The following is a 13,094-nucleotide window of genomic DNA, read 5'->3' as shown; positions in this document are numbered from 1 at the left end:
AGACAAAGAACTAGGTACAAAATTCTAACGGGGAGGGACACAACACCATGCAAGTACGGCGAAACTTGTTTTCTTTGCGGTATAGCAATTAACAATTGAAAACAAGGATTTTATAGAGAGCGGCAACGGTGTTGCTAGGGTTACATAGGATAGTGCGAGAACCCGTTTCCGGTTTTGCCCACAAAGTAAAAACAATCATTAACGGAATAGCTTAGATGTAAGGATGTTACGGCCCATATGTCGAGGCTTCTTAGAACCATTTGGGCCTTATTTCAAGCCCATCAACTATTAGCCCACCTTTTAAGTGCACACCTTTAACCTCTTTGAGGCACATTCTCACTTCTTGGTTTGATTCAGGGTGGAAACTCCCCAACTCAATCTCCAACCATTCATCTCGAGCCTCACAATGGGAACAACAAGAGGCTTTACCGTTCCTTTTGCAATGTGAATGTATGTAAACATTTCCTTGTGATTTGTGGTTGCCAACCTCTACTGACACCTCCGAAGGTAACGAGTCTAACCCGTATGCACGATCCGCGAATTTCACTTTTAGATACGCTCCGTATAATGTTTTAGGAGATAACATTCCACTGTTTATGCTGCCCCTGATTTCTAGCCAGCAAATGGTTCTCAGTTCAGCAGTTTCTGCAAACCTACACCCAAATCCCAAAGGGAATTGGTAATAATTTGTTCACTTTTATAACCAAATCATAAGCATAATCCTTCATTAAATTGCACCATTTTATTTTAAAAACAAAATAGAAATGAGTAACTAAGATTATTATTAAGATGACAAGTGCACAAGTACAGGAAAAAAATTGATTTTTATTATTGGGTAGAATTGGGATGATGCACAAACCTTGAACCTTGAGTTGGTTTCCATGACCAATAGAGTGGGCTGTCACCCCATGCAATTGAAAGTTGCCTAGCGCTCAACAGGTAGCATATTTTTCCCGTTGTTTTTTCGATCGAGAACATCTGTTTCAATGACAGGTTGCTTAAAAACTAAATGTCCTTACCTTATTTACTGGTATTTATTTTATATATATATATATATATATATATATATATATATGAACATTTTATATTTCTTTTAACAATTTTAATTTGTTTTCTAAAATCTTATAACGGCAGCCTAAAAATGATAGAAGGTGATTTGAGTATCCACAGGCAGAGGAGCAAATATGAATTCTGTGTTAGAAAATTCATATTTGCTCCTCCGCCTGAGCATACACAACCAACCTTCAGCTAACAGAATTGCATTTTGATGCAATTTGTGCACTTTGACGCATTCTCTTTCTCCTGTTTCCCGCACAAAATTTGGTTTTGCACTTTGAAGCATTGATTTATCTTAACATAGTTTTATTATTAATTTCTTCTACAAACATTTCTCTTAAAATTAACAGAATAATAATATAATAAATATAAACTTATATAATTTTAAAATAGTTTCCACTGGAGCTCTTTTCAGTTGCCATTAGCATAAATAAGCCCTAGAATGGAAGTTGTAAGGAACTGGCTCCCTGTATAGTGTGCAGCTACTGGTTTTCATTTTTGCCCGACAATAACATGCGTAAACGACAAAAATAGACATTACTAATACTCATACGATTAATTGTAATTCCAATTTGCAACGTTCTCAAAATTTCTGCCGTTTGATCTTTCTTCTTCCCGATTGTGAGAGATTTTACTTTAACACTACCCTTAATTAAAGACATTAAGATAATGTTCTTGTGTACCTAGGCTATGTGCACCCACAAACTTACGAACAACTTGCTGCATGAGCATGATTGCGACGTTTGAAGACCGATAGCAAATGTCCACGGTATTGGTAGATTTTGTAAAGTCTTCACAGAGAATTTACTTTCAACCAATTTGTGATTTTGCTATGAGCCTTCATAATCACGTCATTAAAACAAGGCGAACAACATAATTTAGTATATTTGTCAATGTCATAATTGGAATTTCTAGATACTAACTAAAGAGCAGGTCCACCTTTTAAACTCAAATCTATCACAAACAGCAAATATTAAAAATAAAGACACAAAAAAGTCACCTTGTTACCGTCTTTAATTAGTTGCGGTTTACATAACCTGACAAACAACTCTTTCTTTGACGAACACAGCAAGGATGGGGTCGCCAGACTTGAAACAATATCTTGATAATAAAATGGCAAAAACTTCTCCCAGACAGTATCTGAATCTGCCATTGACCGCACAATGGATGAGACTAATGAGGTCCTACACACGTCCTGAGGGGATGTAAATGATAAAATATGGGCAAAACAATCCTCAGGCAAAAGCTCCATATTTTTGAAAAAGACAGTATATGGTAAGAAGACCAAATCAAAATTTTCAAGGTTACAAGTTGCTTCCAGAAATGGGCAAGTTCTACTTATATATATAATTAAACAAGACACTGCGGGACATGGTCCAATCTTATCGCTAGTATGACAACATATTTTTTGACCGTGACTAAATATGTCAACATTGAGCCCAAACATGAGCACATTCCATTCCTTAATTTTGAAGTGGATGTGAATCTCACTGATCCCGGATGCCCACGTTTTCCATGAAACAGTAATTAATATTGACCTTTAAAATTTATTGTTTCACAGTAAAAATTTTATTGATTTTGGTAACAAGGATTGATTTTACGTATTCAAATTGAAAAAAAAAAAGATATATTTCAATAAAATATAATTTTTAATTGTTTTAAATTAATTTTAAGTGCTGATTTAATATTTTCCATATCTTACATATCCAATAAAAAATTGCGAACCGATAACTTCGAAATTGCATACATGTAATTGTTTAAACTGAAGATTGCTGCAGCCTTAATCTCACAAATGATATGAATTTGATACATCATTTTCCAAAACAATTCGACAATGCAAACAAAAACAATGGACACACAAAATTGCACGCATCCTATTTAAATGATAAAGAGAATTTGAAAAAGTAAATTATTTTATCCCCATGTCAGCACCACATCATGGTAAAAGGCCCCAAACATGTTTTATCCTTCTGAGGGTGTATTAGGCTTTTAAAATTTTTTTGCACGCATGACGGATATATACACATTTTTAGTCCTTGTCACATACAGAACATATTTCTAACACACAAACAAACACATCTTAATTTAATAAATCGAGAACAACAGAGTATCAAGTGTTCAACATTTTCCAATTTCCCCGTGGCAAGGTGTTTTTGGCCTGACTTCGATGCCTTCGAGGACAAGGCCACCCTTCAATTGGTAACCCACTTCCCTTAGACTCATCTTGATCTCTTCATCACCCTCTCCACTGAAGAACTCCCCAAGCTCAATCTCCATCCACCCATCATCTCTTTTGGATGCAACTTGAACCCCTTTATTTTGGATCACTGTGTTTCTCAATATCTCTGTTCGGTTCCCATAAAACAGCGTCTCCATCTTACGCTTCTTCTCATCTTTATGCCCCACGTATGCCCTCCCTTTATGCACTTTGTTTCCCACCGCAACCGATACCTCAGACGGGGAAGAATCTAACCCATAAGCTCGATGAGAGACATTCATTATCAGATAAGCCGCATACGACGTCTTAGGCGTTAGAATCCGCGTCCTTATTCTCCCTTCAATTTCTAACCAGCTCACTGTTCTCAGCTCAGTTGCCTCTGCAAATCTGCAATAAATATTTTGTAATTTTGTATCCCTTGAACTGGTACTTCTCTTAATTCACTAAAATAAACATTTTTTATGTTAAAATAATGCTTTCTTTCTTAAGTCTACTCTTGAACTATATTATTAATGTGAGTTAAATTATTTATAATTTTTTCAAACAAACGTTGTATGCATGTTCGAACTGCAAAGTAAACTTGAGTTAAACTGAAGCTAAGTTAAATACCTTGATTCAGCAATTGGTCTCCAGCTCCAGATCAATGGGTCACTACTCCATGCTACTGAAAGTTCCCTTGAGGATATGATATAAGATTTTTTACCCGAAGACTTGTCCAATTTGAAGCTCTGTATGTACAACGGGTATGGATAGATATAAATAAAAATATAATTTTGAATTTGTCTTAAAAAGTGATAATTTATTTGAAATTAGTTAAACAAAAAATGAATGAATGGGTTGGGTACCTTGTTGCCTCCGTCGAGGAGAAGGGGACGACAAAGTGCATAGAAGAGTTGCTTGTATGAGGAGAATTTAAGGGTGAAGGGATTAACGGCTCTTGAGACAATGTCCTCATAATCAGAGGGCAAGAAGCTCTTCCAAACCAAGTCAGAGTCCGCGATAGAACGAAGGGTAGTGGAGACTAGTGAAACTCGACATGCCTCTTGAGGTGATGTACGTGACAGTATTGCAGAGACACAATCATTCGGCAATGATTCAATGTTATTGTTGGAGGAAGATGCCATGTAATTCTGGCGGGGATTACAAAGTGGTTAAACTATGTTTGATATTTTATAACTAAACTCTTTCTTTCTCTCTTTCTATCTACGTCTAATGATGCATTACACTCGTCATCATGAGTGAAAGTAAAATCAGAGAAAGAAATTACTTAGAGCAAGTGGGTTTTGCGAAGGTTTGAAATCAAGGGGCTTTCACTCTCCTTATATTTGCAAACGTTTTCAATTTGCTAGATAGACGGTAAACGTGATATGCATTATATTTGTAAGGCAACGAGACAGAGGATTGATAAAGATGGAAGAAAGGCACGTAGATACAACGATCCACCGTTTACATTATTTATTTATTTATTTTCTATTTTTTCTTTTTTTATCTGTCTTTTTTAAATTATAAAATTTTAGGAATGCGAGTGTTCATTTTCCCAATGGGTTGGCGATGGTCAATTCGCGCCGACGGATGTCCACAACTTGCAGCCTTGCAGCATATTACGCTTCTTTCACTTGTTTAGAGATATTTACATTAAGTCGTTCCCTTCTTTTGTTTTATAAAACATACTCTTTTTTTTCCAAAATTATATGTATATATATATATATATATATAAGTTTTATTAACTTGGACTAAGTTTAAATTTTTATAATTATAAATTTTTTATAAAAAAATATATTTATTGTATTAAAATATAATAAATATCTTTTATTTAATAATAATAAAAAATATAAATAAGTTTATTAATACTCTCCGTATCTTTTTTATTTGTCACCAGATATTAACATGAATTATAATGAATAGATTTTATATTTTTTAACTAAAAGTATCATTTAGTTTTTTTAATTATTCTCTTTTATCTCTTTCATTAATTAATTGTTTTTATCTTGAACTAGAGATAGAATTGATAAATAATAACTAATATTATCTTAAACTTTAAATAAATAGATAAATAAATTTTTTTTAACAAGATGACAAATAAAAAAATGTTTGTTATGTATCTGAAAATTTGAAAGGACATTGTATATTTTTTATAAATTAACTGTTATAATTCTTCTAATGTCATAAAAATAAAAAAAATATTTGAGTTTTTTTTCAGATAAAGCTCTAGTTTTAAAATTAATACTGATAATTATTTTACGTGTAAATAAATATAAAATATCTAATTTATAGGATATAGTAAAAATTATCATAACAAAATAGAAAAAATGTTTCTTTCTATTTTAATTTTTAATTTTTAAAAATTATTTTAAAATAATTTTAAAAAACCGTTTTTAAGAAAAAAAATTGTTAATGAGCAAATTTTTTTTTTTACTTTAAAAAATATTTTTAAAGCCATAAATCAAATATACTCTCACATTTTCCTTTTTTACTACTTAAATGTCTTCTAAATATTACATTGCAGGTTTTGGAAATTTAGCCAATGAAATAATCAATGTTTTAAACATTTGTATTATCAAATTTGGAACTTGATCTAATATCTTTATTTAATTTTCTTTAAGCCTAGCAGATTAGAATATGGGTTTAAAACTGGCTACACCTACAAGGAGGTTAAAACAAAACTAACCCGGATAAAATCATAAATTTAGTTATTTTGAAATAAGAAAATAAAGATTTATACATCATTAATATTAGATTAGTTATATTTATAAAATTCTTTAATTCAAATTAAATGTAGATAAAATTATTATTTTTTACTTTACACATTTTCTCACTTAAAAAAATCAATCTTAAAGTCACCTACATAAAAATAGATAAAAGAGCAATGCATGTTGATTGATCAATGCAAAATGTGCAATCTATGATATAAATATTTATAAGATATGAATTAAAAAATTTCCTGATGTGTTAACTTTTCATATAATGTTTTCTTTTATACCTTTCTTCTCTTATTACTAAACATTAAAACTTTAATAAAATGTTTAATAATAAAGAAAGGGCATCTATTGTCGTAATGTGTCTCTAAAAGAGTTGGTGAGTCGCACACGCTATTTAACCTTCTACAATAATTAATACACCATGAAAATCGAGCTAAGAGTAAAATCTCCTGTGCAAGGCAAAATATATATAGAAATCAATTTGGGAAAGATATTACAGGGGTGATATCTATTTGATTCCCAACCTTCTCAATTTTCAATAATTGGTTTATTTTGTTGTTAATGGATAATAAGTAACCTTGTTATTATAGTATAAAACGATTTACACATGCAAACTCTGTTGATATAGTTACTTATACTATAAATTACTACAATTTTATAAATCACAGCAGTCTACTCCAAATAAAATAAACGGTCACTTAAATTTTATGAAAATCTAGTTTAACCTGTCCTAATCTGTGATTTGTCCCGTGATATAGAAATAATGGGAACATGTGCTACGTATATATTGTTAAATAGTTTAATTTTAGTATACTAGTGGAATAAAAAATTGTATATTCTCAATAAATTAAATTATATCAAAATATAAATTTTTTAAATTATTTATTGTATAAAATAATAAATCTTATATACTATTATATTTGTAGTGTAAAAAATATGTAAACTTTCAATGTATTTTAAATATTTCTTTCAATCCTTTTTATAAGAATCTTTAAAAAAAATCTTAATATTAAGAGATGTATTTAGTGAGAATAAGAGACGTAAATATAAATAATTTAATCATACAAAAATAATCATAAATTTTAAAAAATAGAGCTAGCATTTGAATATTTGTTTAGAGAGTAATATTTTGACAATGTTCAAACTGTAGTTAAGTTCACTCATTCATTTGCGTTTTGTTTTTTAAAGTTGTCTTAAAATATATTAATAAATAGAATGCAAATTCATGTCTTTATTACTTGTATTTCACTCTATTATATTTATATCTTAATATAATTTTTATCATTTGACCTTAGTAATTTATTAATTAAAATGTGCTAGGTCCAGTCGTAGCTGACAGCCCAAATGGCCGAAGGATGCAAGTTGCTACGCCCTTACTTACGTTGGCGCCTTTTTGACTTTTATATATACAAATTATTGATTTAAAATTTATTATAGACTCATATATGATGTGTATATATATATATATATATATATATATATATATATATTATAATTGACTAAAATATATTTTGACCGAATGTGTCACTAGCTTGATAAAAGATAAAATTTAGTTAACCAAAAAATATATATAATTTTTTAAATTTCTCTGTTAATCAAATAGTAAAGCTCTATTTTTATGTTATATATTCTTATTAATCCTCCTGAGATTTTATTGAATAAAAATAGGAATATATTTAATCTCTTAAAATTACAAAATACTTTTAATTATTTCTTTGTTTGGTAAGTAAACAATTTGTAAGAAAATATTATAGTAGGGTTTGAAATTAAAGTACAGTAAGCCATCAAAATAAAAATTAACATAGACGAAACTTAAGAATTTTAAACCTAAATTTATTCCCTCAATAATTGTAGTCATTTTTTTCCCCAATTGATGATGATTATGTTTTTGGCAAATATCAATCTACAATTGGATGTTGAAGCGTGACCGTCACCCACGAGTCAAAATGGGCTGTGGCCTGCAAATCAATTTGGTTCGTCCACATTTTCGACGAATTAATTAAAAAAAAAGCTCATAAATGTTTTTGAAAACAATTTACTCACTCCCAGATTTCAGGTGAGTTGAACTCCACATAAATTAACTCAAATTGTGGAATTATTTTTCTTAAATCTTATTTTTATATTTTTGTTTAGTGATAATGTTTTTTATGTTGTATTTTAAAAAAATTCAACTGGGTTGGTATTTTTAAAATTTTTTATTTTTTATATTTAATGGAACTACCTATTGGCTTGGTATATTAATTAAAAAAAATGACATATATTAATTATTTGTCACTATAATTACAGGGCTAGAGTGAATGAGTAAATTAGTGTTTTTATCCTTTAGAACATTATAGTGAACTGTTTTAGTCTCTAAAATAAGTAATATATATCAGTTATTAATAATCCCTCTATCAATGCTAATTACTCAATATTAGTAAATCTATTTACTAGTACATTTTCACAAGGGGTGCAAAAATGTGAAATTCATATTCTTGCTGAATTAATATTATACATTTGAGTTGTTATCATTAAATCAATACATTTTTATGAGTTGTTCTTATTAACGTCTGGTTATATGTTTTGTTTTGCATTAAAATCACATCTTTTACATTTTGTTCTTAATTTTTGTTTAGTTTAAAGTTCAAATATTGATAATTGTATGAAAGTGAATGTTTAATTTTAAATTAAGTTTAAATTTTAAATAATCCTGAACAATTTTAATAAATTTAATTTTTACACTTTGATAAATCGTGTCAATAAACAAGCAACTCATTAATAACACAAAAAACTCTGCCCTTTTTATCGTACACAAACTTTTTTTTTTTCATAACGACGTAAATATCATATATTATTTATAATAAAGGATGTGAGTTATAAATATATTTAACGCAATATTACAAAGGATGTGAGTATAATTTAACTTGATAAAGTATAGTAACTTTGGCTTATGTTCTCATCAGTCTTTTTCTTTTTTAAAACAAAGCTTATGATTTCTTTAGATATTATTAATGCTGTTTATTAATTAAAAAATTATTATTCTAATAAAAAGATTACATTTAATGTAATCACACATTATTGAAATAAAATTATAACTTTGATTAATAAATAATATCAACACCATTTAAAAGATCGGCACTTAAATTTTATCAGTTTTTTTTTCTTCAAATTTTCAAAAAGAATTATTACACTACTACTTCAATCTCTCTCACTCTCTGAGACACACACACAATAATAATAATAAGGATATTTAATATATTTATTGAAATTTTTAATTAATAGATTATTTGATATAATTTATAATATTAAAAAAATCTAATTATTAACAGTTGAATTTCAATTGAATTAAGATTAAACTAACGAACCGTCAACTAATGGTTTTATCTATTCAAATCACCGTCCTATTTTAAAAAAATATTGATAAGAGCAGAGGAAGAGTAAGACGGGTAACAGAGTCGTTTTGACTTCTAAATCTAATCCATCGGTTTTCATTTTAAAATTTTCCCTCCACAGCTCCATTTTCGCTTCTCATTTGTTGATTGCTAATAGCAGTTATCGTCTTCACTTCAGCATCCACTGGATAAAGAGCCTTTTCAATTTTGCGAAGATTCTGTGACCCCCTTCCTTCAGTTAGTTAACAACACTCTTCTAATTCGCTTCCTCCTTTTCTATTTTATCTACTTCTTAAATATCTTATCGCCATTATTTATTTTTTCTTTGATTATGGTGTGATTTATGTTGGTTTACGTAATAACTTACGGCCGCTATAATTTGAAGAACCTCTCGTGGCTTTGATTAACTCGGTGTTGTAGGAATATTTGAAAGGCAATGCTATTGGAATTTAATTTTTTATTCTCGAACTGTAAGTATTGTAAATTTGTTGTGTGGCCCAAAGAGAAAAAACCAGGGGTAGAAAGAGACGTGCCTACAAGGTATTTGTGAAAATGATTAGGGGGCACCCAAAAACCGGGAAGAAGAAAGGAAGATTTTGAACGTCAAGAGAGGGAGAGAACGTCAAATATTTTAAATTCCTGTATGTATGGATAATGAAGTTGATGGAGTGGAAAACAATCTTGAATTATTGTGAAATTTTACTCGTGTTACGACTCTCCTTTATATTCAATTGCCCTTTAAAAAGTTATTCGTCACTATATGAATGAATGAATTTGATTTACTTGTGTTGACAAATCTTAATCTATATTTATAAGTTAATTGAAATTAAGTTATTTCATAAACATGAGATATTATATCATACTCACACACTATATGCTGCATGGGTACAGAAATTGGGTATGATACAGGTACATTGTCAATTTTGAATTATCCATACATCAATGTGTGGTGTGTATTGTCCTATGGTTTTGATATGAAGAAGAAAATGCCTGGTTAAACTTTTTAAAAATCAATGGTTTCTGCTCCTTGCTCATTCAGAAATTGCTTGTCAAAAACTGTAACATCAAAAATCAAACATGTAGACACGACTATGGAGAAAAATTAGTTGACTGGGGATTTGTTGTAGTTATGGGCAAGTATCATTCATCTGTAAACGAAATAATTTATTGAAGTATATTATAGGATGATATCATATGACACTATGCCATAAAAGCTTGTCTAGGGATATACAAGGTTCTACAAAAGCTTAGCATTAACATTGATTCGTGCCTTGTCCATTGTTATGATATGTTTTCCCAGATTGCAAGCATAACTAGAAGTTTTATGCGGTACCAGGTGAAGCCTGATGGCATCCTTCGAAATAAAGTCTGGTGCATTGGTTTCTTTACAAGATCTGCTCCCATCGTCTCCTTATTTTAAGCAAGGAGCTTCGCTCAGAATAATTGGAAAGTGAGTGCTGCCATTCTAACTCTTATGTATCCATGACTTTTCTTTTTGTGGGAACTTTTACCGTTGTAGTGACAAAGGTCGATATAACATAATATTAAAATAAATTCCGTCTTTTCAGTTTTGTTGCTAATCACTGTGAGTTGAAACACTCGATGGATTTAGCTAGCATTACATCCATAGATCTGGTTATGCATTTATAGGACTTATAATAGTGAAGATCGTGTAGATACCAGTAGTAGTGATGGCGCTTGGAGGAATTATCATTGGCATGCTCAGCAGTTTTTGGCTTGGGAACAAAAACGTTGACATTTCTGTCATGATTGCAGTTTGAATATGGTGTCCATCTTGTAGATAGTCATATGAAAATCCTAAACTACCTGAAGATTTTGACTTGTTTGGAGAAAGTTGTCATACTTTATATGTCTTTGATCTATACATTCCAGAATGTTAGCGGTTTCGAAGTTACTAAGAATATTACTATATTGATTCATTTACCAAAAGTGTGGCCTGTGGACATGAATAGGATGCAATTAAATTCACTTGTTTGTTTGCAGTTGGGTTAGTCTTTACTGATGTGGCAATGCCTTTCTTATTGACATGGCATCAAACTAATAATAAGGGCCATGTGACGTTATATTTTGTTAATGCAGTGGTCAATATAAGATGTATGATAGGAATTGCATAAATTTGAGAATTATCTTCAACTGAAAGTAGGTGGTCAAAACCGAATTTGGTAATGCTATAGGACATTTACTAATAATTGAAACAGTCCATGCAGATTGTAGTGATATTTGAATGCCTTGTCTAATTATCTATATCTGTGCTAATGGTACAAGCTGCTGTATATTGCATCTGACAGACTATATTGCTGTATTATAAAATTTTTAATAACGATGCTGCAATTGACAATAATTAAGTATCAATGAATAACTTGTGTCTAGCATCCCACAGGTTACAGGAATACACTTCAGAGACAGGCCTAGCAATAATTATTGATGGTAATTACATCCTAAAAGTTAATACTGAGCATTTGAGGGACCTTGCCTTTCATGTTGGCTCTGTCTACCAATTCATTGGTGAGCTCTTTATCCAACCTGATAATGAGGTATGTGCTTGTCAAGATTTGGTTAAAGCCTTACTCCTTCCTGTTTTCTCATGCAAACACTCTTAGACACATGATTGTGTTCTTTGTTACTTGCTAGGGAGTTTTGCAGGCCCGTGTTGGTAGAAACGTTGATGGGATTGATCTCAATCTTTATCATCAGTCCTTGCTGCTTTTAAGACAGTTTCAAGCGAATCATTTAAATAATTCAGCAACTTAACTTAGTGGGATTATTTGCATACTGTAGTCGTCATACTAGTTTGAAAATACATTTTTCTCATAATATATATAAAGATGGAAGGTTGTCCCCCTAAACTCTTTTCATAGCAATATGTTTGTCATGTAGAGAAACTGAATGCCTAAGCATTTTTATGTGCTTTTCAGATAAGGAAGTGTTCTGCTCTCTGCAGGGTTCGTCATGTAAACAGAATCTTAACAACGTTCATGAATGCATTTTATTTTATTCTCTCTCTTTCTTTTGGCTGCAAATGGGACATGACGACATCAAGAGCTGTTAGATTTGAGTTAGGCTTAGCTGTGCATGCTTCACGGGGTCATTTAGTTTTTTCATGTGAAGCTATGCGACAAACTTTTGGCCGCACTGATTTTACAATCTGAGACTGAGGAAAGGGAGGGGGAGGGGTGGAGGAATATTTAAGGCAACATGGAATAGGGTTTTAGGGTGTGTTTAAATAATAGTTTAATTAAGCGTTTCTTTAATAAGTTTTTACTTTATAAAAGATTTATATCATAAATTTAGTTATGAAATTTATTGACATAATTTACAAGACTTTATTTTGCTATTATATGAAAAAAGGTTATTGAAATAAGTTAAAAAGAGTTTAAAAATTACAGGCTATATTTATAAATTTTGTCAAATGTCTCTTTAATACATGTCAATAGTCTCTTTTTGTATGTTGCATCCCATATTTCAACATCTTTGCAGCATTTGAATGCTACATGGCACATATTTTCATTTCGGTGGGAAAATTATCGGTGCCAATAATCCACTTGGTAGGTCCCGTCATGTAAATTAATGTGGTAGCAATTGAGCTTGGAATAATGGGAGGTACATATTCCATGTGCAACATTGTGATGGAAAATCACAACTCGACATACAAAGTATCTCACAAATTATCCACCACTCGTACACAAGCCTGGTTGTTGAATTTGCGAATTTATGTTGACATGCAATGAA

General features: G+C 30.6%; 3 protein-coding genes across 3 annotated transcripts; 1 reads left to right on the top strand and 2 right to left on the bottom strand.

Moving 5' to 3' along the window:
- Positions 1–250: 250 nt before the first annotated feature.
- On the bottom strand, positions 251–2,308 carry LOC113861109 (F-box protein PP2-B15-like). The gene is made up of 3 exons (XM_027493728.1): positions 2,057–2,308; positions 860–978; positions 251–653 (listed from the first exon to the last, which is right to left on the bottom strand). Exons 1-3 carry the CDS (start codon positions 2,306–2,308, stop codon positions 251–253), a joined length of 774 nt encoding a protein of 257 aa, XP_027349529.1.
- An 848-nt stretch (positions 2,309–3,156) lies between these two features.
- LOC113863408 (F-box protein PP2-B15-like) lies at positions 3,157–4,399 on the bottom strand. Its single transcript, XM_027496977.1, has 3 exons — positions 4,120–4,399; positions 3,884–4,002; positions 3,157–3,661 (listed from the first exon to the last, which is right to left on the bottom strand). The coding sequence occupies exons 1-3, from the start codon at positions 4,396–4,398 to the stop codon at positions 3,175–3,177; spliced, it is 885 nt and encodes a 294-aa protein (XP_027352778.1). The 5' UTR covers position 4,399; the 3' UTR covers positions 3,157–3,174.
- Positions 4,400–9,430: 5,031 nt separating this feature from the next.
- On the top strand, positions 9,431–12,414 carry LOC113863292 (CST complex subunit TEN1). The gene is made up of 4 exons (XM_027496821.1): positions 9,431–9,581; positions 10,681–10,794; positions 11,746–11,899; positions 11,997–12,414. The coding sequence occupies exons 2-4, from the start codon at positions 10,691–10,693 to the stop codon at positions 12,114–12,116; spliced, it is 378 nt and encodes a 125-aa protein (XP_027352622.1). The 5' UTR covers positions 9,431–9,581; positions 10,681–10,690; the 3' UTR covers positions 12,117–12,414.
- Positions 12,415–13,094: the final 680 nt, after the last annotated feature.

Source organism: Abrus precatorius, unplaced genomic scaffold, assembly GCF_003935025.1.
Source record: "Abrus precatorius isolate BTA unplaced genomic scaffold, Abrus_2018 Scaffold3, whole genome shotgun sequence".
Taxonomy (NCBI): Eukaryota; Viridiplantae; Streptophyta; class Magnoliopsida; order Fabales; family Fabaceae; genus Abrus; species Abrus precatorius.
This window is presented reverse-complemented; position numbering and strand designations above follow the sequence as displayed.

Bases quoted from the DNA above. Each gene is read 5' to 3' on its own strand.
- LOC113863292 (XM_027496821.1), top strand. From the start codon at position 10,691: ATGGCATCCTTCGAAATAAAGTCTGGTGCATTGGTTTCTTTACAAGAT. The intron at 10,795-11,745 runs GTGAGTGCTGCC...AGCATCCCACAG, and splicing joins TCGCTCAGAATAATTGGAAA to GTTACAGGAATACACTTCAG. The intron at 11,900-11,996 runs GTATGTGCTTGT...GTTACTTGCTAG, and splicing joins TTATCCAACCTGATAATGAG to GGAGTTTTGCAGGCCCGTGT.
- LOC113861109 (XM_027493728.1), bottom strand. From the start codon at position 2,308: ATGGAGCTTTTGCCTGAGGATTGTTTTGCCCATATTTTATCATTTACA. The intron at 979-2,056 runs GTGACTTTTTTG...TCATTGAAACAG, and splicing joins TAATTAAAGACGGTAACAAG to ATGTTCTCGATCGAAAAAAC. The intron at 654-859 runs GTTTGTGCATCA...ATTTGGGTGTAG, and splicing joins AAACCAACTCAAGGTTCAAG to GTTTGCAGAAACTGCTGAAC.
- LOC113863408 (XM_027496977.1), bottom strand. From the start codon at position 4,398: ATGGCATCTTCCTCCAACAATAACATTGAATCATTGCCGAATGATTGT. The intron at 4,003-4,119 runs GTACCCAACCCA...TTGTACATACAG, and splicing joins TCCTCGACGGAGGCAACAAG to AGCTTCAAATTGGACAAGTC. The intron at 3,662-3,883 runs GTATTTAACTTA...TATTTATTGCAG, and splicing joins AGACCAATTGCTGAATCAAG to ATTTGCAGAGGCAACTGAGC.